Raw genomic sequence first — 26,965 nt, forward strand, 5'->3', positions numbered from 1 at the left:
TATTCCCCCAATGGGACCTCAATGCCCAGCGTGATACTGCCACTGTTTGCTGTTTTCTCTTCACTTCAGTATTACCCCGCAGGTTGGCCATACCCCAATGGCACAGTTAAGTACAGGGAGGAGGGGGGGGGGGAGATCGGGCGCTACGACATGCTATTTCTCCAGGTGCCATGGTTCCACGCTACTCCTCTGCTTCCTGTCAATCAATGTGTGCTGAGACTTTGCGCTCCGTGCTCCCTGCGATCACAAACATCGGCCGGGTGTGTGCGAATTTGCGGCTGCATTCCTTGTTGAGTGAGGTGTATATGTGTGTTATTTTCTGACAATAAAGCTAAGTAAAAGTTTGTTATTAGGAATAGTGGGCCTGATTCAGAGCCGGACGCTCTGACCAGAGCACTCGCTCTGAATCGGGGCCCTCCTCCCTCAAGGTGGAGCAGCCTCATGGACGCTCGCATAGCTGTGGGTTACCACCCACAGCTTTAGCGAGCGTCCATGATGATGGTCGCGATGGACAAGACCATCGCGACCATCGGGCTTGCGACGAGACCCTGTGTTCGGGTCTTGTTGACCGCAAGCCTTGGAGAGATTTTGGCTCTATCAAAGCCAAAATCACTCCCACTGACATCACTACTGATGTCAGTGGGGCCGGACTCAGACGGTAGGCGTTCCCATGGGAACGCCTCCGACCGGCAGCCACGCCCCCGGCACGCCCACCAAAGGGGGCGTGCTGTCAATCAACATCGGCTTGGCCATCGTTATTCGGGTCTCGTGCATGCGCACGACGGAGCTCCCTCCGTCGTGCGTATGCGCAATTCGGCACCATCGACCCGCTTGCGAGCGTCCTGCGCTCGCGAGTGGGTCTGAATGACCCCCAGTGTTCTCTTTTCTGTAAATTATTATGGGTGCTTCAAATCATCTTGGAGTTCTGTGATCTGTATAAAATCGCCCAGCCTGCCCCCAGTAAAAGGGTGTATTATCTTGTATATAATCAGCGAGTTGTGATGTCAGCACTCGGTGATTACAAATGTATTCTGCACAACAGGGTTGCATAAAATTGGAATTTAAAAATGAAAATTAAAACGGATTTATTTGTTTTAAATCAGTTCTTTGGGATTTAAATAGAATTTTTTAATTAATTTTTTTTTAAGGTTTACATTTTTAAACGTTTATTTAAAATGTTTTTAAATAAAAAATCCTATTTAAATCAAATCCGTTTTTGATTTAATAAATAAATAAATAAAATTTTATGCAACCCTGTTGCACAATAATTCCTTCGGTACACCGGTGCCGAGACGCCTCTATGAGTGTGTTACCTTTACTGACCAGAGCCGTAGAGAGCCGGCCTGGGCCCCATTACTATCGGGGGCGTGGCCTAATCACAGGAGGCATCGCCATGTCCCCTTAGGGAAAAAAAAACACTATTTGCAGCGCTCTGGGGGAGGGGAGCGCTGTGAGCCCCTCAGCCCAGCGTAAATCAGCGGCAGCAATCTCCCACTGTAGCTGGGCTGCTGACCGTTAAGAGGGAGGGGGGGCAGCGTCGGACCTTAAATGTAAAGCTTTTGACAGACCTATAAATTAATTGCATTATCCCTGCACACTTACAGACATGTCCTACTACAAGAACATACTGAGGCTATAATTGTTATGTGTCAGAAAACTCACAATAGATGCCGCTGTATATTGGATGCACATAAACAACGACAGAGGGGCTGATTCAGCATTGCACGTGTGTGCAGTGATGAACCACGATTCCCGATTATCGGGAATCTGCGTCTGCTCAGGACTCATTCTGCAAATGTGCAGAACGAGTCCTGAGTGATCGCACGCAGCCCCTTCTATACCACTGCTTGACTGAGAGGCATTTAAAGGGCGGTGTGGGGGTGGGAATGGCCGGCGTTCCTGGAAACGGGGGTGTGCCCGTTTTCCGGGAGTGGCAATGCCAGGGGCTGCGTCCACTAACGCAGTTTACTAGCCTCGCAAGCCGGGCCAGCCTGAGTAAGCTGAGGCTTACTCAGCTGGCCGGTGACCCAGCGCCGTCCACCATCATGACCTAGTACACAGCGCTGGGATCACAAATGTAGCAGCGGGGGTGTTATACACCTCCTGCTGCATTGGCATATTAGCAATGCTGTCTGCGTGCAATTCCGTCCTAAGCTGAATCACCCCCAGAGTCCGAAGTTCTATATCATAGACATAAAAGCTGCGTGAGAAACTAAACCTGGGAACGGGAATAATGGAGGAATGAACCCTGCCTGACAATGGGGGAAATCTGTACTGTTTGCCAGGAAAACGTTCCATACAGAAAGATATAAAAAAAGAAACGTGTCATTAAGGATGAACTGGGTATAGGACTGACAGACCCATGGGAGCGGGTGAGCGCAGTGGCAGTAGTGGAAAGTAGATCAGATAATACGCTGAGACTCTGCATAGACCTCAGAGCTAACGAGACAGCGGCACTAAACACTACCAGCTCTGAGTGACATCTCATACAGACTGGCAGCAGCACGGTTCAGCCCAGTTCCTGATGCTCAGTCTGGATACTGTCAATTAGAGCTGGGTGAGAAGTAAATTAACCACTGTTTAGACACCATTTGGGAGATAGAGATCTACATGTATATGATTTGGAATCACTGTCACGCAGGGGAATATTCAAACAAATGTGCGTGAAATATTAGAAATATAGACGGGGTAGCAGTAACCATAGATGACTTCCTGGGGCATGGGAAAACAAGGACTGAACATGATGCAAACCTGTACATACACATAACAGGATAATAATCATTAGACCACTATATAGGAATGTAGCTCACTATCGTTGTCTTTAGTTTCCAATTATGTCCCTTTTTCTGTTGCCTATACTGTAGTTTGGTATTTAAGCCCCTGTCAGAGGACAGTGGGGTCGCTTGCCTGTAACCAGCGCAGGTCGGCCTTCATAAGGGGGACATTTACTAAGAGTCATGTTTGACTTCTAAGCAAAACGCAGAAAATTGGTGAAACGTTTTAGACTCAAAATCACAAATTTACTAAGCAGCCTATTAGACTGTCCGTTTTTGGTTCGATGTTGATACTTATTGGTCTCTGCTGAGTGCGATTACAGTCAGATTGCCCCGTGAACAATAGACTCCACAGCCAAATAGAAGTATGAATCCGCTGTCAGTCAGCAGTGGATTCAATGCACTGCATAGATCAGTATGACCTGTGCAGACTATTATCAGTATGACCTGTGCAGGCTATTGTGTATTATACCGCAAAAAAAAAAAATTGCGTGGGTTCCACCTCCAAAAACCTAAACACCCCTGTACCTCCGAGCCCGGTCTGGTACTGGAAAATCGGAAGAAAAAATTGTTGTGTGGTCCCCCATTTTTCCAGTAACCAGCACCTGGCTGAACCAGCTGCGGGGGCTTACACTAGAAGGGGCAAACACAGCTTTGGGTCCCCTTGCCATAATGTAAAACCAGCCCCAAACTGGTGGGCCCAGGGCTGAAAATCCTCAGAGTGGGAACCATAAAAATCAAATGGGGTTCCCCACCTCTTCCCGAGGATGAACCAGCCCAGGGCTCTTCCCCGCACCCCTGGTGGCGGTGAGTGCGGGGATAATTGTGTAAAGGATGGAATTAATATTTTTCTTTACAGTGGAACTACAAGTCCCAGCCAGTCTGCCCTGGCAGGTCGGCACTTGGAGACCCACAAATACAGCCAAACAGTAGATGGTTTCTATGGCAGCATGACTGAAACTTTTTTTTTTTTATCAGGGCTCCTCTATACCTGTAGTATAACAAATGTTTATAGCTCACCACTTTAAAATAGCCGATATGATGGGTGTGAGCGGAAGGACCAATTGAAAGTAGCGCTCTCCATTCTTGCTTGTTGAGATGCTCATCCCCCTGCAGTGTTACACAGCTGATGGCTTTGGCTGGTGCTGTGGGATGAATGTCGGAGCCCTGGGCAATGACATGGAGTAGTGGTGTGGAGTGGTAGGTAGGTACTTTTTTTCACTCTTTCAGGCAGTGCTACTGTAATGAATACATATTACAAAGCACTAGGGGTAAATTTACTTCTTTGAGTTAGCAATCTCTGTAGAGTTTGGGCATTTTTTTCCACTCGCAAATTTACTAATGTAAAACTCAGGAGAGAAATCTCCTTTACTACAGGAAAAGTCTGGAGAGTTCGCAATCTCTCTTCACTTCACCATCGGCCAAACTCGAATAACTTTTCACTAGTGAAGATAGGATTCGGGGATTTACCAAGATGAGAGTTTCTAAACTCTCATGAGACCGTACAAAACTCCTGTCCAAATTCATGAAATCATTTCACCTGCCTGTGAGCTGCGAGTTCGGCAGAAACATACACAGATCGGTGTGATCCATGTGTGTTTCTACCTGTAAATAGTGGAAAAAAAAAAAAAGAGTGAAATGTTTAAAAAAAAATGACGTAGGGTCCCCCCCAAAAAATCATAACCAGACGCTGGTTCCTAAAATACGAGGGAACCCTATTTATTTTTGTCCTCCCGTATGGTTATGCTTTTGGGGGGGGGGGGGACCCTACGTCATTAAAAAAAAATAAAAAATAGAACCCTTTGTTTTACAGGTGCAACAGACTAAAGCAGCCCTCACATATCTCACTGACATGTGCAGGCTGCTTGTTCGAGAGAGTTAGGTAGAGAGAAGACACTGCAATCTCTGGTGAGAAATCTCCTTCAAAACTTGCTACACGGGGGAGAAATCTCAATCTGCTTCACCATCGGCCAACTCACTCTCCGCTAATCTCACTTTGTAAATTTGTGAGTTTCAGAAGCATCATATTACCCGAGCTTCGGCGATGCTAATCGAGTTGAAAAAAAAACAAACAACTCGATCAGACTCGAATCTTAGTAAATTTACCCCCTAGGGGCATATTCAATTAGACGTAAAAAGTCGGAAAGGTTTCTCCCGCCGTACTTTTTGCCGTCTTAGCGTGTTTTGGAGGCGAAAACTTTTCATGCTCTGCCCCGCTATTCGCATTATTCAATTCCAAAGGACACGAAAACGGGACCCGACGAAACTCAAACAGGCGAAAAGTACTAACGTTGGCGATCAGTGTAGATGCCTCTGAATAGCCCTACTGAAGCTATTTGTGGTACTTAGGTGCTCTCAATAGCTGCAAATTAGCGTCTTTGCACAAGTGGTGAAGAATGGCATTTTACATGTTTTTTTGGTGAAAATAACTAGTCCCAGCAAATTTGGGGTACATGAAAATGGGTGCAAGCATGATTAAAAATCGCAAAAGTGATGTTTTAAAAAATGTGAAAAACGTACCTTCAACAAGCACCTGCAATCTAAAAAAACACCTCCCCCATACTTGCAGACACCCCAAAAGCTTATTTCGCTAGTTTTGAAGTTTGTACCTCAACTTTGGTTTTATTCGCCCCCTTTTTCTGTAACTTTTTGGGGTATTCTTCAATTTTTTGGAGGATTTTTTTTACTCATGTAACCTTTGGGGCCTGTCCTAAGGGTGCAGGGTGGTTTCCCCAACTTTGCACCCCAAAACAGCAATTCTGCACTTTTTTCCGCCTGGTTTCACAGGCAAATCTTTTTTGCCTATGCCAATGCATTGACTTTCCACGTAGGCGAAAAAGTTTTTGGAATTGAATACGGGGATAAGTTTTCGCCTGGCGAAATGACGTCACCGGCGAAACTTTTTCGCCGAAGACAGCTTTTCGCGTCTTATTGAATATGCCCCCTAGTGTTAGACCAGTGATAAACCATGAATGTGTGGCTTACTTTTCACTCAAACTGATATTTTGTGCACTACCAGACATCCTGAGTATGAGAATGGATGTCACTAGTATGAGGAAAAATAAGCGCAAAGGGTGCATCCTGGGAGTATCCCAATTTTCATGAGACTTCTGTCCAAAACAAAAGCTGTGTTTCTGCTCTTTGGGGTGCAATCATCAGAAATCGCCACAATGGAAGACCCTTGATGCAGCGTCCGATAACAGCTGGGGTCCTGTAGCAGCTTGGTAGTACCTACCTACCTCCTGCCAGTACAGAACACATCAAAGACAAGACACCGTCATAGGATTACTTCATCTTTCCCTGAAAGACTCTTATTTCCCCTATTGTGTCGTTTAATCATCTGCAATTTAGGCAGAAAGTTCAGGGTGACCTTTAGCCGAATTCCCCAATCCATTTGCTGTTGGTACCATGGGCTGATGCTGCAGCTCAGGAAGACGGCATAGAAGAGCCAGGCGGCAGCTGAGAATGACTGGTGTAGTCGTTTATTTTGGTATTTTGAGGGCGGTCGGGTCTAAAGTGACCTTAACAGCCATCAGATCGCAGCTTGCTCCTTTGTGCCACTCCCCATATATACAGATGCTCAAACAGTTTGTAGATCAGTGACCTGGTTCAGAAATTCAAATGTTCACCAGAATTTTTTAAAATCTAAGAACAGGTTAAAAAAAAAAGGAGAAAGTAAAAAAGGACCGAACTTGTACAAAACAGTTTAAACACGTTGAGCCTGTTCGACAGGTTTTAAGCGGGTCCACACACGTTCCAGCCAGTCCCCACTACCAATATACTGTATATACTTCTATATTAAGTAAAAATATAATTTTTATTGTGTTTAAAATAAATTAATAAAAAAACTCCACTAATTTTAACATGAACCTCAAATTGGCGATTGGGAACCGCAATTGTCGAACTGTGAACAGTTTGAAATGGGATTCATACTTGATTGTACCGCCAACTATTTTAGGGTAGTTGAACCGATGAAATTTAATAGAATGTCAAAATGGTACAAAATGTTTGAATTTCTTTTATTACACGCACAAATGGGCCTATTTACTAAAAGGGAGAAAACCCCATTTTCTCTGGCGAAACCGGGTGTTTTTGCAGGAGATGATACTCCTACCGTCTATCAAGGGCGACTGCCGGCTCAGAGATTCCCTGGCTATCTCTGCCGAGAGCTGCTTATTTAACTGGTACCGTCGCAATATTTTAGCTGTCTCCATCTCTGCAGATTCCATCTTGTCTTGCAAACTTGCGCTCTCAGGGAATGCCTGTGGAGACCGAGGTGCATAAGTGGAAACTAGTCGGCAAGTCTGATAAAGTCCCTTTTAAACTGGACTTCTGGCAACCTCTTGTTTTCCAGTAGTTTATAGGCCCCTTTATTCCTTCCAGTCCAAGGCTGTCAGCTGGTAGCGCTCCTCTGGCGTGACTACAATGGAAGACAGAGAAACGGGAGTAGATGAAATTAACCACAAAGTTCCATCTGAACCATGCGTACTGCCACACCGCGGTATATTAGGGTAGGAAAGCCTTGCTTGATTTTGCTTTTATCTCATAGAGGTGTGAGTAACAATAAGATAAGTGTTTTTCCCAAGCAGTTCATCTATGAAACCCTCCCAGCAGTGGGATTAGGACTGGGGGGGGTTCAATCATACTTCCCAATAGCGAAGATGTTGGCGAGATTATCCTGACTCTCTGATCATGAAAGGAAAGTGGTCTATCAGAGAGTGGGTGTGGCCTCACTGTAATGTAGGCGTGGTCAGCAGATCAGATTGGCGTTTGGATGCGGGAGGAAGCCGTAGGATCTAGATGATGCCAACGCAAACATAGGGAGGTCATACAAACTCCACCCAGATAGTGCCTTGGTCAGGAATTGAACTCATGACCTCAGGGCTGTGAGGCAGTAATGCTGACCACTAAACCACCATGTTGCCCCAAATTAGCTTGTGCAGTCACTGATCACACCCAATCAACAATTTCCTTAGATCGACCTATTTTGGTATATATTGAAAAAGTAATTTCTGGTTTCTACATGTTACAGAACATTTGTCTCTTTGCTGGCAGTCTAGTTTACGTGCTGTCACCCGCGGCACACCCATTTTTGCGTGCATTTCTAGTCACCTCCCAGTCCTCGTCCAGGAACGCCCATCATTTTTCCACAACATTTCTGATAACGTCTGTCCCGATCGCAACGGCGCCTTTGTGCGTACACAGGGCCTGATTCAGAGCCGGACGCTCTGACAGAGCGCTCGCTCTGAATCAGGGCCGGCCTTCTGTGTTTTTAGAGCGGCCTCCTGGCCGCTCGCATAGCTGTGGGTGACCACCCACAGCTATAGCGAGCGGCAAGGAGGATGGTCGCAATGGTCAAGGCCATCGCGACCATTGGGCTTGCGACGAGACCCTTGTGGTAGGGTCTCGTTGCCGCAAGCCCTACAGTGCTTTCGGCTGTATCAGAGACGAGAGCACTCCCACTGACATCACTTGTGATGTCAGTGGGGCCGGCCCCAGACGGTAGGCGTTCCCATGGGAACGCCTCCGTCTGGGCAGCCACACCCCCGGCCCGCCCACCAAAGGGGGCGTGCTGTCACTCACTATCGATAGCACGCCGTCTTTGGTACGAGACCTGGAGCGACGGCTTGCCCGTTGCTATCCGGGTCTCGCGCATGCGCACGACGGAGCCGGCTCCGTCGTGTGCATGCGCACTGGGCCACCATCAACCCCGCTCGCGAGCGGGTCTGAATCAGGCCCACTGTGTATAATGCAAGCGCCGTAGGGGGTATCCATATTTTTTCGCATATGCGCAGCTGCAAATAATCGCTGAACTATGTGAACATCGGCATTGCGTGCGGATTGGTTGCGTTTCAGAGTCAGGCCCTATAAATCTGTCCCACCTGGAGCGCGGCACGGTTTTGCCAAGGTGCAAATTGCTGTTTTTGTGCCTTTTTTTTTTTTTTGCTCTGGGTCTGAATCAGGCCCAAGGTCTTTGCGACAAGCAAGCGTGGGCATCTGGGCAGTGACGGGAGAGGAGGTGGTAGGGATGGTATTCTCAGGTACAAGAATATCGGGGTTTTAATCACTGTCGGCTAAATTAGAGTATAAGTCATAGTTTAGAATAGACTTGCTACTTGCCGCTAATTAAACTTAAATTCCGTCTTTGCACTAAAAATGTATTGGTCAGGAGCTTACACTTTATTTGCTTACAGACCAGTTATTTTTAATGATCTTTTACTAAAACATAATAACTTTTAGTTTGCTGACACAGGTCCCATAAGAATATTGTATTAGATGAAGGTTGTTATGTGCTTTTTATTTTTTTTTCTCACTACGAACGCTACAACGTAATTAGTCTTTTTTTGTGCGGTTTATATAAAATGAACCAATAGATGGGTTTTTAAATGTGGTTTAACCACTGACCGTATCGGGCCCTGTCAACCTTGGTAACATACAAGTGTCTGCTATACTTCTATCAGTGTGTTTAGACCACTAAGTGGACACTTTTTGACACACTGAATTATTTGTGAACAGATTGGGGCTCATTCACACCTATGGGACGTTAATGCGCTTTCACATTTAATATAGAAAGAATGGTTTCTTACAGTCTGTGATTCTATCCATCATCGTGCCCTAAAATATCACCACTGCATTTGTTATTTCCCAGTCATGCAGGAAAAAAGCACATACAGTTTTCATATGTTTAACCCATGTTCCCAGGGCATGTACGTGAATGAACCTTTTGAGAGTCTTTATCAGGGACATGTAATTAATCCGATACAGTCAACTGGTTTAATACTGTTTACTGTGAATGTGAGGAGTGTAACGTTGTGCAGATTGTCACCAGGGACCACTGCAAGGTGTTATAGGTGTCGCTGCTGCCCCCTGAGTAACCACCAGACGTGACTAGAAGGAAAGGGTCTGATGGTGTAGGGACACGAGGCACTAGTTGGAAAGTATTGGGAACCTAAGTACCAGAAGTTGATCTATCTGGAAGCTCTGAGGTATGAGGCATCGGGGGGAATCAGAAGACTTAGGCTGAAAATGTAGAGGAATGAAACGTCCAAATGAGTCAGAAGCTGATATAGCTGATGGTTTTGATGCACAAGGCATTATGATGTCATAAAGGTGTACAGCTGATGATATTGAGGCACGAGGCACGAGGCACTGGGATGTCAGAGAGTGGTATAGCTGATAAAACTGAGGTACAAGGGCTGTTGGATTCCAGACTAGAAGCACAAGGACCCTAGGTAGCCAAAGAGTCTTGACTGAAAGCAGGAAAGACGAAGGGCCTGACTCAAAGATGGTTGATAACGCAGCCAGTCTCTCAATAGCGGATGCGGGAATATGCAAATGCTAATCTCTGCCCTCTGCCTTCCTTTTATGCTCCACGGTGCGATGGGGTGTACGAGCGGTGAGACGCCCACTTTCAGGCTCCGTGGTCTGTGCATTTGTGATGGAGATTGTAAATGTAAACACACTAACATCGACACAACATCGGTCTCCCCAGTGACATTTGCAGTAGCCTAGTGTCTAATCTAGCTACTCTCCTCTAATCCAACTAAACATGACCTCTGAGGCATTGTGTTTGTGATTGAGAACGCAGCGGCAGGGTTCCCAGACACTCCCATGACATTTCCCATACACGCCCATGACAGCCCATAACACACTCCCATGACATTTCCCATACACGCCCATGACAGCCCATAACACACCCATGACACGCCCACGACACTCCCATAACATGCCCATGACACTCCCATAACACGCCCATGACACTCCCACAACACGCCCACGACACTCCCATACAGGAATCGCGATGCTGCACACAATTGCAAACGGCACAGGACACTTGGGTTCGCGTATGTGCAGTTAGGGATTCCTGGAAGTTTAATGCATGCTCAGTAGCGATCGGCACTCCGTCCATCTCTAAATCAGGCCCAAAGTGCACAAGGGTTAAATAGCCTGCATATTGAATAAAGAGGCAAGCTATTGGTTAGCACAGTCACATGATGGAATAATTACAAGGTGGGAGCTTTCAGCTGCCGTTTCTGAAAAGGTAAAGAGGGCGGCAGGAGAAGGATTGGTGGACTCATTAGAGCAGGGGTCTTCAAACTTGGCCCCCCAGATGCTGTGGAACTACACATCCCAGCAGGCACTGCACATAGTTTTAGCATGCTGTTATATCAAAAAGGTGGCAGTGCATGCTGGGATGTGTAGTTCCACAGCAGCTGGAGGGCCAAGTTTGAAGACCCCTGCATTAGAGGGTCAGAGACAGCCCGCCGGGCACCAATAAGTACAGTATATAGGAAGGTCCAGCGTGTGATAGGCTTTTCTTGTGCCCAAAGTTGTGCAGATAATTCATTGTTCAAAAATAGTATTTTATATTATTGTTTTGTATTATTGCCCAAAAAATGATGCAGTTATTACCTCTGTAGTCTCTGTATCTCTGGGAGGGAGGGTAACTCTGTGAGACTATTGTCTATAATACTAATGTCACACCTTGCCACTTTATAATAATAATATGGATATCATCAGCTCAGACATAACTGTTGTGCAAAGATCTTGTAGAGACACAGAGGACTTGCACACACAACAAAGCTAAACTCAAAACTGAAATGTTCATATATGAAACACAGGGCCAACAAGCTCGGTGCTGGGGGGTGAGGACACAGGAGTGGGCGTGTCTACACTCCCCTACCTTCGGGGCCCCTGATGAATTATAAACATTGCTCAGCGCTACTCTGACCAAATGGGACAATATGCCACTTGGCGTTTAGGCCTGGTGGTTGGTTACTCAGGCTTACACTGGGGCATGCTAGTGTGGTTGGAAGATGACTGCACACAAAGACTAATAGCTGTAACCTTCCATGTTGTCTCAGCAAGATGGATAATGAGCTTATCAATGCATGCATAATTACAGAAGGCCATTTTACTCATGCACAGTAAATGAATTATAGCACACAGGCAGATCGTACAGACACACAGACGTATGTGTTAATGCCCTGTCTTGTGTTGCCAGGTGATGCTGGTGGGAGATTCTGGAGTGGGGAAGACGTGTCTGCTCGTCAGATTTAAGGACGGGGCCTTCCTGGCCGGCAGCTTCATATCAACCGTCGGGATAGACTTTCGGGTAAGATATTACTGTATTTCTAATTTTTCTTCCCCTATTAGCAATAATGTGTTAGCAGCCCTAACAAGTGCTGTTACAGTTTCAAAACAATAGAATGCGATTGCTAGGGTCAGGATGTGAGAGAGGATTTTTCAAATAAAAACTAACGCGTATCTAGGACGGTGGAGACGTGTGGTCGCGGCGATGGGCTGTACGGTTTTACGAGAGCGTCATTGTTGTGCTCTAAAATCACTCTTATGATAACGAGGGTTTATTATCTTTCCCAAAACAGGCTGCACTTAGGTGGCAAGTTTTCCAGTAGCGCATAAATTATGAGATGTATGTCAATAAGATCTGTCTTTATTAAAGAACGATTGAAATATGGCTAGCACCAATTGCTGAAAGTAATGTTATATTATATAATAATAATGTATTTTGGCTGTTTCAAAACTGGTTTATCTTGCTAATTTGGAGAAAAAATAAAATCCGTTTTAAATGTGGATATGTCCTGACTGTAAATGTATAGACAGATGGGTGCAATTTGTTACTAGTCTACGGTATAGTATATATGGTCTCATTACATAACTAGTCTTTGTGACTGACGCTTGAAAAAGGCTATGTGATTGCCGAAACGGTTCATCGGGATGGTCATATACTGCCTCTATTTGCTGCTAAATCTCCTCCACAGCACATGGATGAGGACAAATACCCTATTTTTATGATGGCTTTTACATGTTGATATGTCTTATGCTAATATATTAAACAAATTTTTTTGGACATTTAAAATCATGGTGGTGTGCTGGTTTCCTTAAGTTTACCCATGCTGGACAATTTTTGGTATTATTACTGGATTTATTAACGTGACACCCACAAATTACAGTTGAAGGTGTGTGCGATCTGATACGTGTGTGTGTGTGTGTGTGTGTGTATGTATGTATGATGTGTGTGTGTGTATATATATATATATATATATATATATATATATATATATATATATATATATATAATATACACACACACACACAGCGCCATGGCCAAAAGTTTTGAGAATGGCACAAGTATTGGTTTTCACAAAGTTTGCTGCTTCAGTATTTTAGACCTCTTTGTCAGATGTTACTATGATATACTGAAGTAAAATTACAAGCATTTCATAAGTGTCAAAGGCTTTTATTGACAGTTACATTGAGTTTATGCAAAGAGTCAATATTTTCAGTGTTCACCCTTCTTTTTCAAGACCTCTGCAATTCGCCCTGGCATGCTGTCACTCAACTTCTGGGTCACATACTGACTGATGGCCGCCTATTCTTGCTTAATCAATGCTTGGAGTTTGTCAGAATTTGCGGGTTTTCGTTTGTCCACCCGCCTCTTGAGGATTGACCAAAAGTTCTCAATGGGATTAAGGTCTGGGGAATTTCCTGGCCATGGACCCAAAATTTTGATGTTTTGTGCCCCACGCCGCTTAGTCATCACTTTTGCCTTATGGCAAGGTGCTCCATCATGCTGGAAAAGGCATTGTTCATCACCAAACTGTTCTTGGGTGGTTGGGAGAAGTTGCTCTTGGAGGATGCTTTGGTACCATTCTTTATTCATGGTTGTGTTCTTAGGCAAACTTGTGAGTGAGCCGACTCCCTTGGCTGAGAAGCAACCCCACACATGAATGGTCTCAGGATGCTTTACTGTTGGCATGACACAGGACTGATGGTAGCGCTCACCTTTCCTTCTCCGGACAAGCGTTTTTCCAGATGCCCCAAACAATCTGAAAGGGGATTCATCAGAGAAAATAACCTTACCCCAGTCTGTCCCTGATATTTTTCCTGGAGATAAGTGGCTTCTTTGCTGCCCTTTTTGACACAACAGGCCATCCTGCAGAAGTCTTCGCCTCACTGTGCGTGAAGATGCACTCACACCTGCCTGCTGCCATTCCTGAGCAAGCTCTGCACTGGTGGTGCCCCGATCCCGCAGCTGAATCAACTATAGTAGACGGGCATGGCGCTTGCTGGAAGTTCTTGGGCGTCCTGAAGCCTTCTTCACAACTATTGAACCTCTCTCTCCTTGAAGTTCTTGATGATCCGATAAATGGTTGATTTAGGTGCAATCTTACTAGCAGCAATATCCTTACCTGTGCAGCCCTTTTTGTGCAAAGCAATGATGACTGCACGTGTTTCCTTGCCGATAACCATGGTTAACAGAGGAAGAACAATGATTTCAAGCTCCACCCTCTTTTTAAAGCTTCCAGTCTGTTATTCTAACTCAATCAGCTTGACGGAGTGATCTCCAGCCTTGTCCTCGTCAACACTCACCTATGTTAACGAGAGAATCACTGAGTTGATGTCAGCTGGTCCTTTTTATGGCAGGGCTGAAATGCAGTGGAAATGTTGTTTTTGGGATTAAGTTAATTGTCATGGCAAAGAGGGACTTTGCATTTAATTGCAATTCATCTGATCACTCTTCATGACATCCTGGAGAACATGTGATTCTTGCTTTTAATGCATGCTGTGTCTTGTAGTCCTACAGCATCTGTGCACAGGTTGCCTAAGTCTGCTCTGAAAACTGTATTTTCATTTAATATTGACATGAATTTGCGCATCGCGATGACATGGCCGCCCTGCCCACTCGATAGCGCAAGCCACATAATCAAGCCCCGCCCACTACCTCATTCCCTAAGTCTCTTTCCCATCTCTCCAGGAAACTAGGCAGGAAGACAGAGTAAAGAATGATTAAAATGGTTTTATTCACTACAAGGCCATGGTTGTATAACATAACAAGATGTTTCACATCTGAGCCACATGAAGAGCGAAGTGTTATTTTTAACACATCATTTTGGCGCCAGCTACACTATGAAATAATATGCCAGTCTTTTAAGAAAACAAAAAGAAAAAAGCCAATGTTGTATGATTAGTGTTTTTGTTGAAATTTACTGCCAGCTTGCAACCAATAAAAAAGACTACAGGCTAAAGGCGTTATGCTTAGTCATACAGGGAGATCGTGCTTTGTGTGTGTGTGTACACATGTGCAACTCAGCGCTGCCGGTTACCAGCTACTGTTCACACGTGAGCAGACCGCAGCAGCGATATATAAAATAATGAGGTGTCAGACCTTCAGAACCATCATCTGCAGGTTACTCCATTACATTTCACCAGAGATGTTAATATTGATGTAGAGGGGTATATTTACTATATTGCGGGTTTTTAGAAGTGGTGTTTGTTGCCCGTAGCAATGAATCAGATTCTACCTATCATTTATCTAGTACCCTTTTGAAGATAATAGCTAGAATCTGATTGGTTGCTATGGGCAACAACAACTCCACTTCTAAAAAAGCACACTTCAGTAAATATACTCCATAAACTCCTTTGCGAAAAAGTACATGATCATCACTTGTCGTATGTATGTATGTATGTATGTAATGCTCTCATTGCTGTGAATTGTTACGGTTACTAAGCTCCACCCCTAATTTCTATGTGTGTCCAAGCACTTGGCCTACAGCAGCATGCCCTTATACGGTCTCGGAACTATACATATATTTATGTGTGTGTGTGTGTGTGTGTGTGTGTGTGTGTGTGTGTGTATATATATATATATATATATATATATATATATATATATATATAGAGATAGATAGATAGAGAGATATATATATATATAGAGATAGATAGATAGATATAGATTTAATTTTAAGTAGCGATAACTGTGGAATTAAGATTTGTAATTTTATCAAACTGGTGGACACAAACAGTTATGTACATTTCAAAAGTGGACACAAAAATAGTTGGAAAGCAAACATACCATTCTCCCAATTCTGTCGACTACGAAGGAATTGTACATCCATGGATACTTTTAAAGAACAAATGGGAATTTATTCTAATAGGTTTCGGGAAAGACAATACCCAGAAGAAATCATATGCCAAGCCTCAGAAAGAGCGACCAACATAAAACGAGAAGATCTTTTAGTCTATAAACCTAAGAACACTACTAATAGTAATCCTATCTTCGTCACTCAATACAACAGTAAAGAGAAAGAAATAGGAAGAATTTTAAGAAACACTGGAATATATTAAAGATTGATCCAATTCTTGGTAAAGTAATCCCTGATAAACCACTATTGGCTTTCAGAAAAGCCAATAACTTAAAAAACAGCCTTGCTCCCAGCAATTTAAAACCATTAGAAACCAAATCCACACAATGGTTTAGACAAACTAAAGGTTTTTTTAAATGCATCAATTGTAACATCTGTAAGTTTGTAAACAATAACAACAGCCAATTCTCTAATCATGATAAAACATCTTCTTTTAAAATTAAGAGTTTGATGAATTGCATGAGCAATTGGGTTATATATATAATTGAATGCCCGTGCCATTTGAAATACGAGGGCAAGACAAAAAGAAATGTAAAATTAAGAATCCAAGAACATATACAAGGAATCAAAAATAGGGTTGATAACCACTCTGTCCCTAAACATTTCTGCAAATATCATAATGCAGACCCCGCCGGTTTGAAGTATAAAGCCATGGAATATGTCTCACTGGGGGACAGGGAAAAGAAATTGTCACAACGTGAAATGTTTTGGGTTTTTACTTTAAATACTATGGTCCCATTTGGTCTTAATGAATCATATGAGGTTGCACCATTCTTATAATTCCTGGTTTTTAGTAAAATTTATATATATTATATGGATTTTAGTAATATCATATTTATAACCCTTTTTAAGATATTTGCATGTATTTTTAACATCAATGCACTGATTTTTGTTTTATATATAATCTGTTTTGTATATCAATTGTATCCTCCCTCCTTAATATACATCCTCCTTAATATACATCCTCATTTTAGTCTATATTATTAATTTTACTCCTTTGCTGCTAGTGTCTTTTGAAAAAATGTCTTGCTGCTATATCTTTATATATATTTTTATTATTGCAATCGTGCCTGAGTAAATATATATATGAATTATGCCAAATATTGAACTAAAGGGCAGCCATGCTTATATCTATGCAGGAACTTCAACAAAATGGCCACTGAAGGTGGGACATTTTTTTAGCACTATATTAGCTATAATGCCTTTTAGGAAAAGGTGACAAGTATCTGAGTCAAATACATATGAACAATTAGCCCTCGAAGGAAAGACATGAGGCAAGATTTGTTATAATTATTTTAGCCCTCATTAGTACCATTTACTATAACTCCGTTTACTGTATCACAACGCAATGGCTCCGGCGAAGTGTTTACCCCGCATGCGCGGGTAAACACAAGATGGCGCCGCGACTCGCGCATGATGTCCCATACTTCCTGGGGACTCGCGAGGTCTTACCTAATCCCGCGCATGCGCGGTTTTCAACAAAATGGCGGCGACCACCGGAAACACTGTTTATGGACACTAGCAATTATCTTTAAAGATCTATAAGACAGCGTTTGAGGTTGCCTTATAAATCCTACTGAAGAAGTCCAGCTTTAACTAAGGACGAAACGCGTTGAGGACTGTGGGTGTACCCCTAGACTCTGTAACCAGCTACCATCAGATAAGCTTGTTTGAATTTTCATTAATGTAATTCTTCATTTATTATGTGTGTTGTGTGTATTTTGGATTAAACTTCTTTTAAATATACTACACTATGGAAAGTGTTCTCTCTTTTTAAACCCTATGTTCTGGAGTATTTAACCAGCGGCTTTTGGGTACATAAGAGGACCAACCCGGTGACACCTGAAAAAGGACTCCTAAACAAATGCTTATTGTTCTGGGTGATTACGGTACGCATGCCATTATCTGAGAGAGTGTGCTACATCTTTCACAGAATACTACACTATATAGGCGCTTGTTCTCACCTTTTGTTTTCTATGACTTCCTGGGATCATACAACAACTGATTCTTCCGGAGAACATACAGCTGCCACCGCAAAAACGGGATTTTAGTGGATCAAAACATTCATATTGTTATAAAGTATCTGCTTTTACACAGAAACATACGGGATTGAGCGCTGTCTCAGTACCATACTGTAAAATCTCTCTCTCTCTCTCTCTCTCTCTCTCTCTCTCTCTCTCTCTCTCTCTCTCTCTGTGTATATATATATATATATATATATATATATAATGTGTGTGTGTGTATATATATATATATATATATATATATATATAAATGAGTATATAAAAATAAGAAAAAAACACAATCACAGCAGAGAGATGTGACTTTAATAGAGGCCACTCAAGAGGGACTTTAGAATAAAACATGTCTTATGGAACAGGCTCAGCAGCAACGTTTTGGAATATCCAACTCATCTTGAGAAAGGAGTTGGGTTCCTTGATATGTCACTGCTGAGCCTTGTTTCATAAGTTATCTTTTATTTTAAAGTCCCCTTTAACTGCTTTCTTTTCTTAATAAAATATATACGTATATAGACCTGGTGGCCATAATTAAACTTCCCCCTATTCAGAGCCATCTGAATAATCTAACAACCAGAATGTCACTATATTTGGTAGGGAGACTAATTAAGACATGGGATGCAGGGAATAGGGCAAAGTACAATGTGACAACTAATGGTCAGAATCACTGTTGTAAACTAAATTGATACTAAATGTTTTCTTGCTGTGCTATCATTCGTATAAAACAATAAAGATAATCTCTCAGTTTAGATCGTTATTCATTTGCCTGTTCATTTTCACATTGTACAGCGCCGGGTAAGTCATTGCTATAGGTGGACAGTGGGGATCTCCCTGGCTCAGTAGTGTACAAGGTACACTCTGCACCTATTATATATTTATGGTATAGTCCCAATAATGTCCTTTACTCTGTATTCTGCTTGTGTCTTATCCTTAGCTCCCTGCTTTAATCTGGGTCAGTGTCTTGCTGCCTAAATCATTTTTTATTTGCAAACATTCAACCCGGCTAGGCAGATACTCAATATTTTCTCATCAGACGTCTGAACCAAACTATCAAACTGAATAAATGCTCCATACATCTTATATGTGATTTCTAGACAAGATAGGTCAGTGGCATTTTACTACATCGATAGGGGGAAACATTTTGAAAGATGAATATGTAAGACACAAGCAGTATATGTATGTGTGCAGAATATATATATACAGTCGGGTGCATAAATATTGGGAGATTGACAGAATTTTCATATTTTGGCCTCTATTCCCCACCACAATAGCTTTGAAATGAAACAAACAAGATGTGCTTTAGCTGCAGACTTTCAGATTTAATTTGAGGGTAATTACATCCAAATCAGGTGAACCGTGTAGGAATTACAACGGTTTCTCTATGTGCCTCCCACTTTTTAAGGGGCCAAAAGTAATGGGACTATCAGCTCAAAAGCTATTTCATGGACAGTTGTGGGCTATTCCCTCGTTATTTAATTATAAATTAAGCATGTAAAGGGTCTGGAGTTGATTGTAGGTGTGACATTTGCATTTGGAATCAGTTGCTGTCGACTCTCAATATGAGATCCAAAGAGCTGTCACTATCAGTGAAGCAAGCCATCATTAGGCTGAAAAATCAAAACAAACCCATCAGAGAGATAGCAAAAAGAATAGGTGTGGCCAAATGAACTGTTTGGAACATTGTTAAAAAGAAAGAACGCATCGGAGAGCTCAGCAACACCAAAAGACCCGGAAGACCACGGAAAACAACTGTGGTGGATGACAGAAGAATTATTTCCCTGGTGAAGAAAAACCCCTTCACAACAGTTGGCCAAATCAAGAACACTCTCCAGGAGGTAGTTGTATATGTGTCAAAGTCAACATTCAAGAGAAGACTTCACAAGAGTGAATATAGAGGGTTCACCACAAGATGTAAACCATTGGTGAGCCACAAAAACAGGAAGACCAGATTAGAGTTTGCCAAACAACATCTAAAAAAGCCATTACAGTTCTGAAACAACATCCTATGGACAGATGAGACAAAGATCAACTTGTACCAGAGTGATGGGAAGAGACAAGTATGGAGAAGGAAAGGAACTGCTCATGATCCAAAACATACCACCTCATCAGTGAAGCATGGTGATGGTAGTGTCATGGCGTGGGCTTGTATGGCTGCCAATGGAACTGGTTCCCTTGTATTTATTGATGATGTGACTGCTGACAATAGCATTTTACTACACTACAATGAATTCTGAAGTGTTTCGGGCAATATTATTTGCTCATATTCAGTCAAATGCTTCAGAACTCATTGGACGGCGCTTCACAGTGCAGATGGACAATGACCCGAAGCATACTGCAAAAGCAACCAAAGAGTTTTTTAAGGCTAAAAAATGGAATGTTATGCAATGGCCAAGTCAATCCCCTGACCTGAATCCGATTGAGCATGCATTTCACTTGCTGAAGACAAAACTGAAGGGAAAATGCCCCAAGAACAAGCAGGAACTGAAGACATTTGCAGTAGAGGCCTGGCAGAGCATCACCAGGGATGAAACCCAGCGTCTGGTGATGTCTATGCGTTCCAGACTTCAGGCTGTAATTGCCTGCAAAGGATTTGCAACAAAGTATTAAAAAGTGAAAGTTAGATTTAGGATTGTTTAATTTGTCCCATTACTTTTGGCCCCTTAAAAAGTGGGAGGCACATATAGAAACCGTTGTAATTCCTACACCGTTCACCTGATTTGGATGTAATTACCCTCAAATTAAATCTGAAAGTCTGCAGTTAAAGTACATCTTGTTTGTTTCATTTCAAAGCCATTGTGGTGGTGGATAGAGGCCAAAATATGAAAATTCTGTCAGTGTCCCAATATTTATGCACCTGACTGTATATATATGTGTGTTTAGAACATAGGAGCTTTTAAACAGATCCAATTGTTTACACACACAAAGTGCTGTGCATAAATAAATAAATACTGATAATAAGCTGATTCAGGTAGGTCAGGTATTTGTGCGGTATTTAAACCAGAAAGTGCATAGTGCAAATATGAAAAGATTCTTGGTAATTAATATAAACCAATATTAGCCCCTAATAAAGTGCAAATAGTGTAAGAATTAAAACTGTACTCTGACTAAGAAAATATACATAAAAAAATATATAGTTTATTTTAAAGCAAATTAAAAAGACAGGATGAATAAATGATGGTGTACAACTAAAAAAACACGTACTGTGTACAATAGTTACATGTCTTTTACAGACCCATATATTAGAGCTTTTCAAATAAATAAATAAATAAACACTATAATAAAAGACATCACAATTAGTATATTAAAAAAGGCTTCTGCGGCTTATCTGATATAATGGTAGTAAGTTCATGAAAGGTAAGGGGATGCAGAGTGACTTTCCCGGGTATGCGCAGGTCACTGCCAGAGATTCCAGACACCGTCGCGGGTGACTCTGTATTCTCCTTAACCCACGGGCAAGATTATGGTATACATGTGAGCAAAGTCGCTTAGCTAACTTTTGCAAAACAAGGGGCACTAATAGCAAGTGAGCGGCACAACGCCGCAGAGCCGACACAATCTCCTGACGTAAAGGTTTTGGAATACCCCGTGCAGGGAATGTAGACATAAAGCTCATTTATTTCAATTATAAATAGACTGCACAGGTGAGCTATAAATAGGATGGATTTTTAAATATTGTCTCTGTATTATTTCCCTGTTTATTATTTAAGTCCCTTTATCAATCACTTTGTCACTTACCTGTCTGGTAAATGTGACATATCTACTTCTATTGGGTTTCACTGGAATGTGAGTAGCTGTTGTGCTGTATTTACTTCTGTGTATCAGCAGCTGTTGTAAAGTGGTGGAAGTAAGAATCAACAAGGAGCCATCAGCTTTCATGGTAACATCGCTGCCTAATAGCACTGCGGTCATGAGTTTGATTCACAAACATCTGTGTGAGTTTGGATGTCCTCCCCATGGTTCCTTTCCTAACAATGTTCACAGGAGTAGAACATCTTGTATCCAGTCAGAGCATTACAACGTTTCCAGGCCTATGGCCAACATGTTTCCAATCAGATTGTTATATTATTCCCAGTGTTAGACCAACTTGTGTACAGTCAGATTGTTATAGCATTCCCAGGGCTAGACCAATATCTGTCCAATCGGAACATTATTAAATATTCCCAGGACTATACCAACATGTGTCCAATCAGATCGCTATTTAATATTCCCAGGTCTAGACCAACATTTGTCCAATCAGACCATTATAACATTCCCAGGGCTAGACCAACATGTGTCCAATCAGACCATTATAACATTTCCAGGGCTAGACCAACATGTGTCCAATCAGAGCCTTAAAACATTCTTAGGGCTAGACCAACATGTGTCCAATCAGATCGTTATTTAATATTCCCAGGTCTAGACCAACATGTGTCCAATCAAACCATTATAACATTCCCAGGGCTAGACCAACATGTGTCCAATCAGAGCCTTAAAACATTCTTAGGGCTAGACCAACATGTGTCAAATCAAAGCCTTAGAACATTCCCAGTGCTAGATCAACATGTGTCTAATCAGAGCATTAGCATGTTCATAAGGCTAGGCCAACATGTATCCAATCAGAGCATTAGAATATTCATAATAGGCCAACATGTATCCAATCAGAGCATTAGAATGTTCATAAGGCTAGGTCAACATGTATCCAATCAGAGCATTAGAATGTTCATAAGGCTAGGCCAACATGTATCCAATCAGAGCATTAGAATGTTCATAATAGGCCAACATGTATCCAATCAGTATTCAAATATTCACCTGGGATAGATCAACATGTCCATTCAGAGAATAAGAGCGCTCACAGGACTAAACCAACATATATCCAATCAGAGCATTAGAATGTTAACAGGACTAGTATATCATATTTTCAATCAGGGAATTATTTAGCTGCCAACTGTCCTTATTTTCCATGGAAGCACCTAGATCTTCCTGTTTGTGCAATACGGACAAAATGTATAGCACACTTTATTTTCCCAATAGACTGTAAGCCTGCGAGCAGGGTGCTCTTACCTCTCTATCTGCCTGTTATTACCCAGTCTTGTTTTTCCTACTGCTTGTTCCCAAATGTTAAGAGCAACGGGATATGCTGGCGCTATATAAGTAACGGTTGTTATTATTGTTATTGTTAACTGTAAGATTACACAATGTATTCTTCTTTTGCAAATGAATAGATTACTATTTTAGCTCGTAGATCGCCACACAAGCCTATTTTTCAGACTTGAGAGGCGTTATCCTTTAAATGCCCATATATGTTTATTTTTACAGATGATAAATTGAATATATGATGTAGGAGTTAAAGTTAAATTGATGGAAAAATCAATACAGGTTGAGTTTCCCATATCCAAAATGCTTGGGACTAGAAGTGTTTTGGATATTGGATTTTTCCGAAGTTTGGAATAATTGCATACCATAATGAGAGTTCTAGGGTCTGGGATCCAAGTCTAAACACTGAACGCATTTATGTTTCATATACACCATATACACACAGCCTGCAGGTAATTTTATGCATCACACAAAGTGTGTGTACATACACAAAATTAATTATGTTTCCTATACACACCGCCTGAAGGTAATTTTATACTATGTTTTTAATAATTTCGTGCCTTAAATAAAGTTTGTGTACATTGAACCATCAGAAAGCAAAGGTGTCACTATCTCAGTTATGCTGAAAAAATTCCATATTTTGGAATATTCCGTATATTGGAATATTTGGATATGGGAGGCTCAACCTGTAAAAGTAATCTCTGCGCAGCCTCCTTTTCTGCTGAGGATACGCCGGAATGATTTGTACGACAAAATATCACACAGCTGCCATTATAATTTCATTTTATGCGCAAGGGTGGCGACTAAGAGGTTTGTCGTATGATAGATTGACTGATAGGGCACCTAGATATGTACACTTAAATGTACTGTTCAGTCTAACGCCACCTTACAGCGCATCGCTCGTGTCATGGAGTATTTCCCCTTCACGAACAGGAAAAGACAGGGGCCAAAGTTACCGTTACATGACCAGAAAGATGCTGAGGATAGCGGGACAACCAGTACACGTATAAGTACTTTAGCAAACCACAGCTGTATATAAGCAGCCGATAGTCCAGCAGGGAGGGTGAATTGGCATCTTCTGCAAAGCTGATTGCTATGCCCGCTCACACCCCTTGTACATTGAGTTTGCTGAACATTGTTTCAGACTGATGAACGTTTTCAAGATCAGCTCAGCACCACGGACAGCTCTCCGGAGGCTCTCTCCTTTGCTTCATCCTTACCAGCCTCTGATTAGGTTTTGTATACACATCATTTGTATCAATTAACAGTGTAATTACTTTTCAGTCCCGCATGTCTCCGATGAAAATGTGCTATGGGAACGCTAGCTGACAGCCACTTCTCCAGGCAGGAATTTCTCAGATGAGAGTTTAATGTTTTCATGGTGTTCTTTCTAGAGCCGCGCAGGGAGTTTAATGTTTTCATGGTGTTCTTTCTAGAGCCGCGCAGGGAGTTTAATGTTTTCATGGTGTTCTTTATAGAGCCGCGCAGGGAGTTTAATGTTTTCATGCTGTTCTTTCTAGAGCCGCGCAGGGAGTTTAATGTTTTCATGGTGTTCTTTCTAGAGCCGCGCAGGGAGTTTAATGTTTTCATGGTGTTCTTTCTAGAGCCGAGCAGGGCATTTAATGTTTTCATGGTGTTCTTTCTAGAGCCGCGCAGAGAGTTTAATGTTTTCATGGTGTTCTGTCTAGAGACGCGCAGGGAGTTTAATGGTTTCATGGAGTTCTTTCTAGAGCCGCGCAGGGAGTTTAATGGTTTCATGGAGTTCTTTCTAGAGCCGCGCAGGGAGTTTAATGTTTTCATGGTGTTCTTTCTAGAGCCGCACAGGGCGTTTAATGTTTTAATGGTGTTCTTTCTAGAGCCGCACAGGGCGTTTAATGGTTTCATGGTGTTTTTTCTAGAGCCGCGCAGGGAGTTTAATATTTTCATGGTGTTCATTCTAGAGCCGCGCAGGGCGTTTAATGTTTTCATGGTGTTCTTTCTAGAGCCGCGCAGAGAGTTTAATATTTTCATGGTGTTCTTTCTAGAGCCGCGCAGGGAGTTTAATGTTTTCATGGAGTTCTTTCTAGAGCCGCGCAGGGAGTCTAATGTTTTCATGGTGTTCTTTCTAGAGCCGCGCAGGGCGTTTAATGTTTTCATGCTGTCCTTTCTAGAGCTGCGCAGGGAGGTCAATGTTTTCATGGAGTTCTTTCCAGAGCCGCGCAGGGAGTTTAATGTTTTCATGCTGTTCTTTCTAGAGCCGCGCAGGGAGTTTAATGTTTTCATGGTGTTCTTTCTAGAGCCGCGCAGGGCGTTTAATGTTTTCATGGAGTTCTTTCTAGAGCCGCGCAGGGAGGTTAATGTTCTCATGCTGTCCTTTCTAGAGCTGCGCAGGGAGGTTAATGTTTTCATGGTGTTCTTTCTAGAGCCGCACAGGGAGTTTAATGTTTTCATGGTGTTCTTTATAGAGCCGCGCAGGGAGTTTAATGTTTTCATGGAGTTCTTTCTAGAGCCGCGCAGGGAGTTTAATGTTTTAATGGTGTTCTTTCTAGAGCCGCACAGGGCGTTTAATGGTTTCATGGTGTTTTTTCTAGAGCCGCGCAGGGAGTTTAATATTTTCATGGTGTTCATTCTAGAGCCGCGCAGGGCGTTTAATGTTTTCATGGTGTTCTTTCTAGAGCCGCGCAGAGAGTTTAATATTTTCATGGTGTTCTTTCTGGAGCCGCGCAGGGAGTTTAATGTTTTCATGGAGTTCTTTCTAGAGCCGCGCAGGGAGTCTAATGTTTTCATGGTGTTCTTTCTAGAGCCGCGCAGGGCGTTTAATGTTTTCATGCTGTCCTTTCTAGAGCTGCGCAGGGAGGTTAATGTTCTCATGCTGTTCTTTCCAGAGCCGCGCAGGGAGGTTAATGTTTTCATGGTGTTCTTTCTAGAGCCGCACAGGGAGTTTAATGTTTTCATGGTGTTCTTTATAGAGCCGCGCAGGGAGTTTAATGTTTTCATGGAGTTCTTTCTAGAGCCGCGCAGGGAGTTTAATGTTTTCATGGTGTTCTTTCTAGAGCCGCGCAGGATTGACTGGGGGGAAAGGTTCCAAAAACTTTGTTTTCCATACCCCCTAAAAGCACACAGACATGGAGGAAGCGCAATAATTTTTTTTAATGGTAATTAAGAAAGCTGTAGTCAGGCTGGAGTTTTTCCTTTTCATCCATTTAAAATGAACTGTGCGCTGGTCAATTGGATCTCTGCAAAAACTTTGCAGCATTTAGGTCTCGCTTGGTGGCTTGTGTTGCACTGGTTAATCATGGGGATAGTCGCTTTCCTGGACCTATAAGCAACATGTCAACTGAGTAAGAAATAACACTGTTCACTTTATAGGGCAGATGCAATTAGCTGCCTGTTGAGCCGTGTAGTCTGTTCCCCTGGGTAAGGTGCCCGGAACGGTTTATTTACAGACCCACGATGAAACCACAAATAGCAGTTGAGACTTGTTTCTGCTCACACCCTCCGGAGGTGGGAGAAGAACTTAGCGTTAATTGCTGCCTCATGGCTGCTCGTGGATTGATCACGGGTCTCTAACTGAATAACTGCGGGCACTTTACCCGTGGGATAAGGGGGTGTGACTCAACCCGTGGCTAATTGCACCTGTCCCATTGTGTTGTGCACGGTGTAGAGTGACAAGTCTTTGAGGTTGAGGGAGACAGGTTGTGGACATAAGATGGACAAAGATGCAGCCAGTTGGTGGGGGTGTCTCACCAGGGGACTATCTGTGCAGAGTTTGCATCCTCTGCACATTATCGTATAGGTTTCCTTCTACAGTCCGAAGACTGGTGTCTTAATTAGCATGTGTCTAGCTAGCCCTTGGCGGCTGATGATCACATCATTATGTGCATATGGTATTGAGCCTATTGTAATTCATCACTGGTTGCCTAAAGTAATGGTCTGTAAACTCTACACTGATCATAACGATTGTGGCCACCTGAATCCATTGGGCTGGAAAACAGTAAAGAAGTAAAATGTAGATTTTTGTTATAAGCTGGATGTGCAGAAACAGTTAACTTTGCCCTCTATGCATAGACTGAAATATAGGAATTTATACTCCGCTCTGATGACGTGCCCCTTTAAAGTAAAAGTTTCCATCCTCTATGTGATTCATTGTGTTACTCATCCATCAGCTTATAAT

At 42.5% G+C, this 26,965-nt stretch overlaps 1 protein-coding gene across 1 annotated transcript in view; it reads left to right on the forward strand.

Moving 5' to 3' along the window:
• RAB26 (RAB26, member RAS oncogene family) overlaps positions 1–26,965 on the forward strand; it is a 297,863-nt gene that overhangs the window by 23,841 nt on the left and 247,057 nt on the right. The window contains exon 2 of the mRNA XM_088464774.1: positions 11,779–11,889. Coding sequence (XP_088320900.1) covers positions 11,779–11,889 — 111 coding nt within the window. The remainder of the gene's footprint in view (positions 1–11,778; positions 11,890–26,965) is intronic.

Source organism: Taudactylus pleione, unplaced genomic scaffold (assembly GCF_031769625.1).
Source record: "Taudactylus pleione unplaced genomic scaffold, aTauple2 ptg000061l, whole genome shotgun sequence".
Taxonomy (NCBI): Eukaryota; Metazoa; Chordata; class Amphibia; order Anura; family Myobatrachidae; genus Taudactylus; species Taudactylus pleione.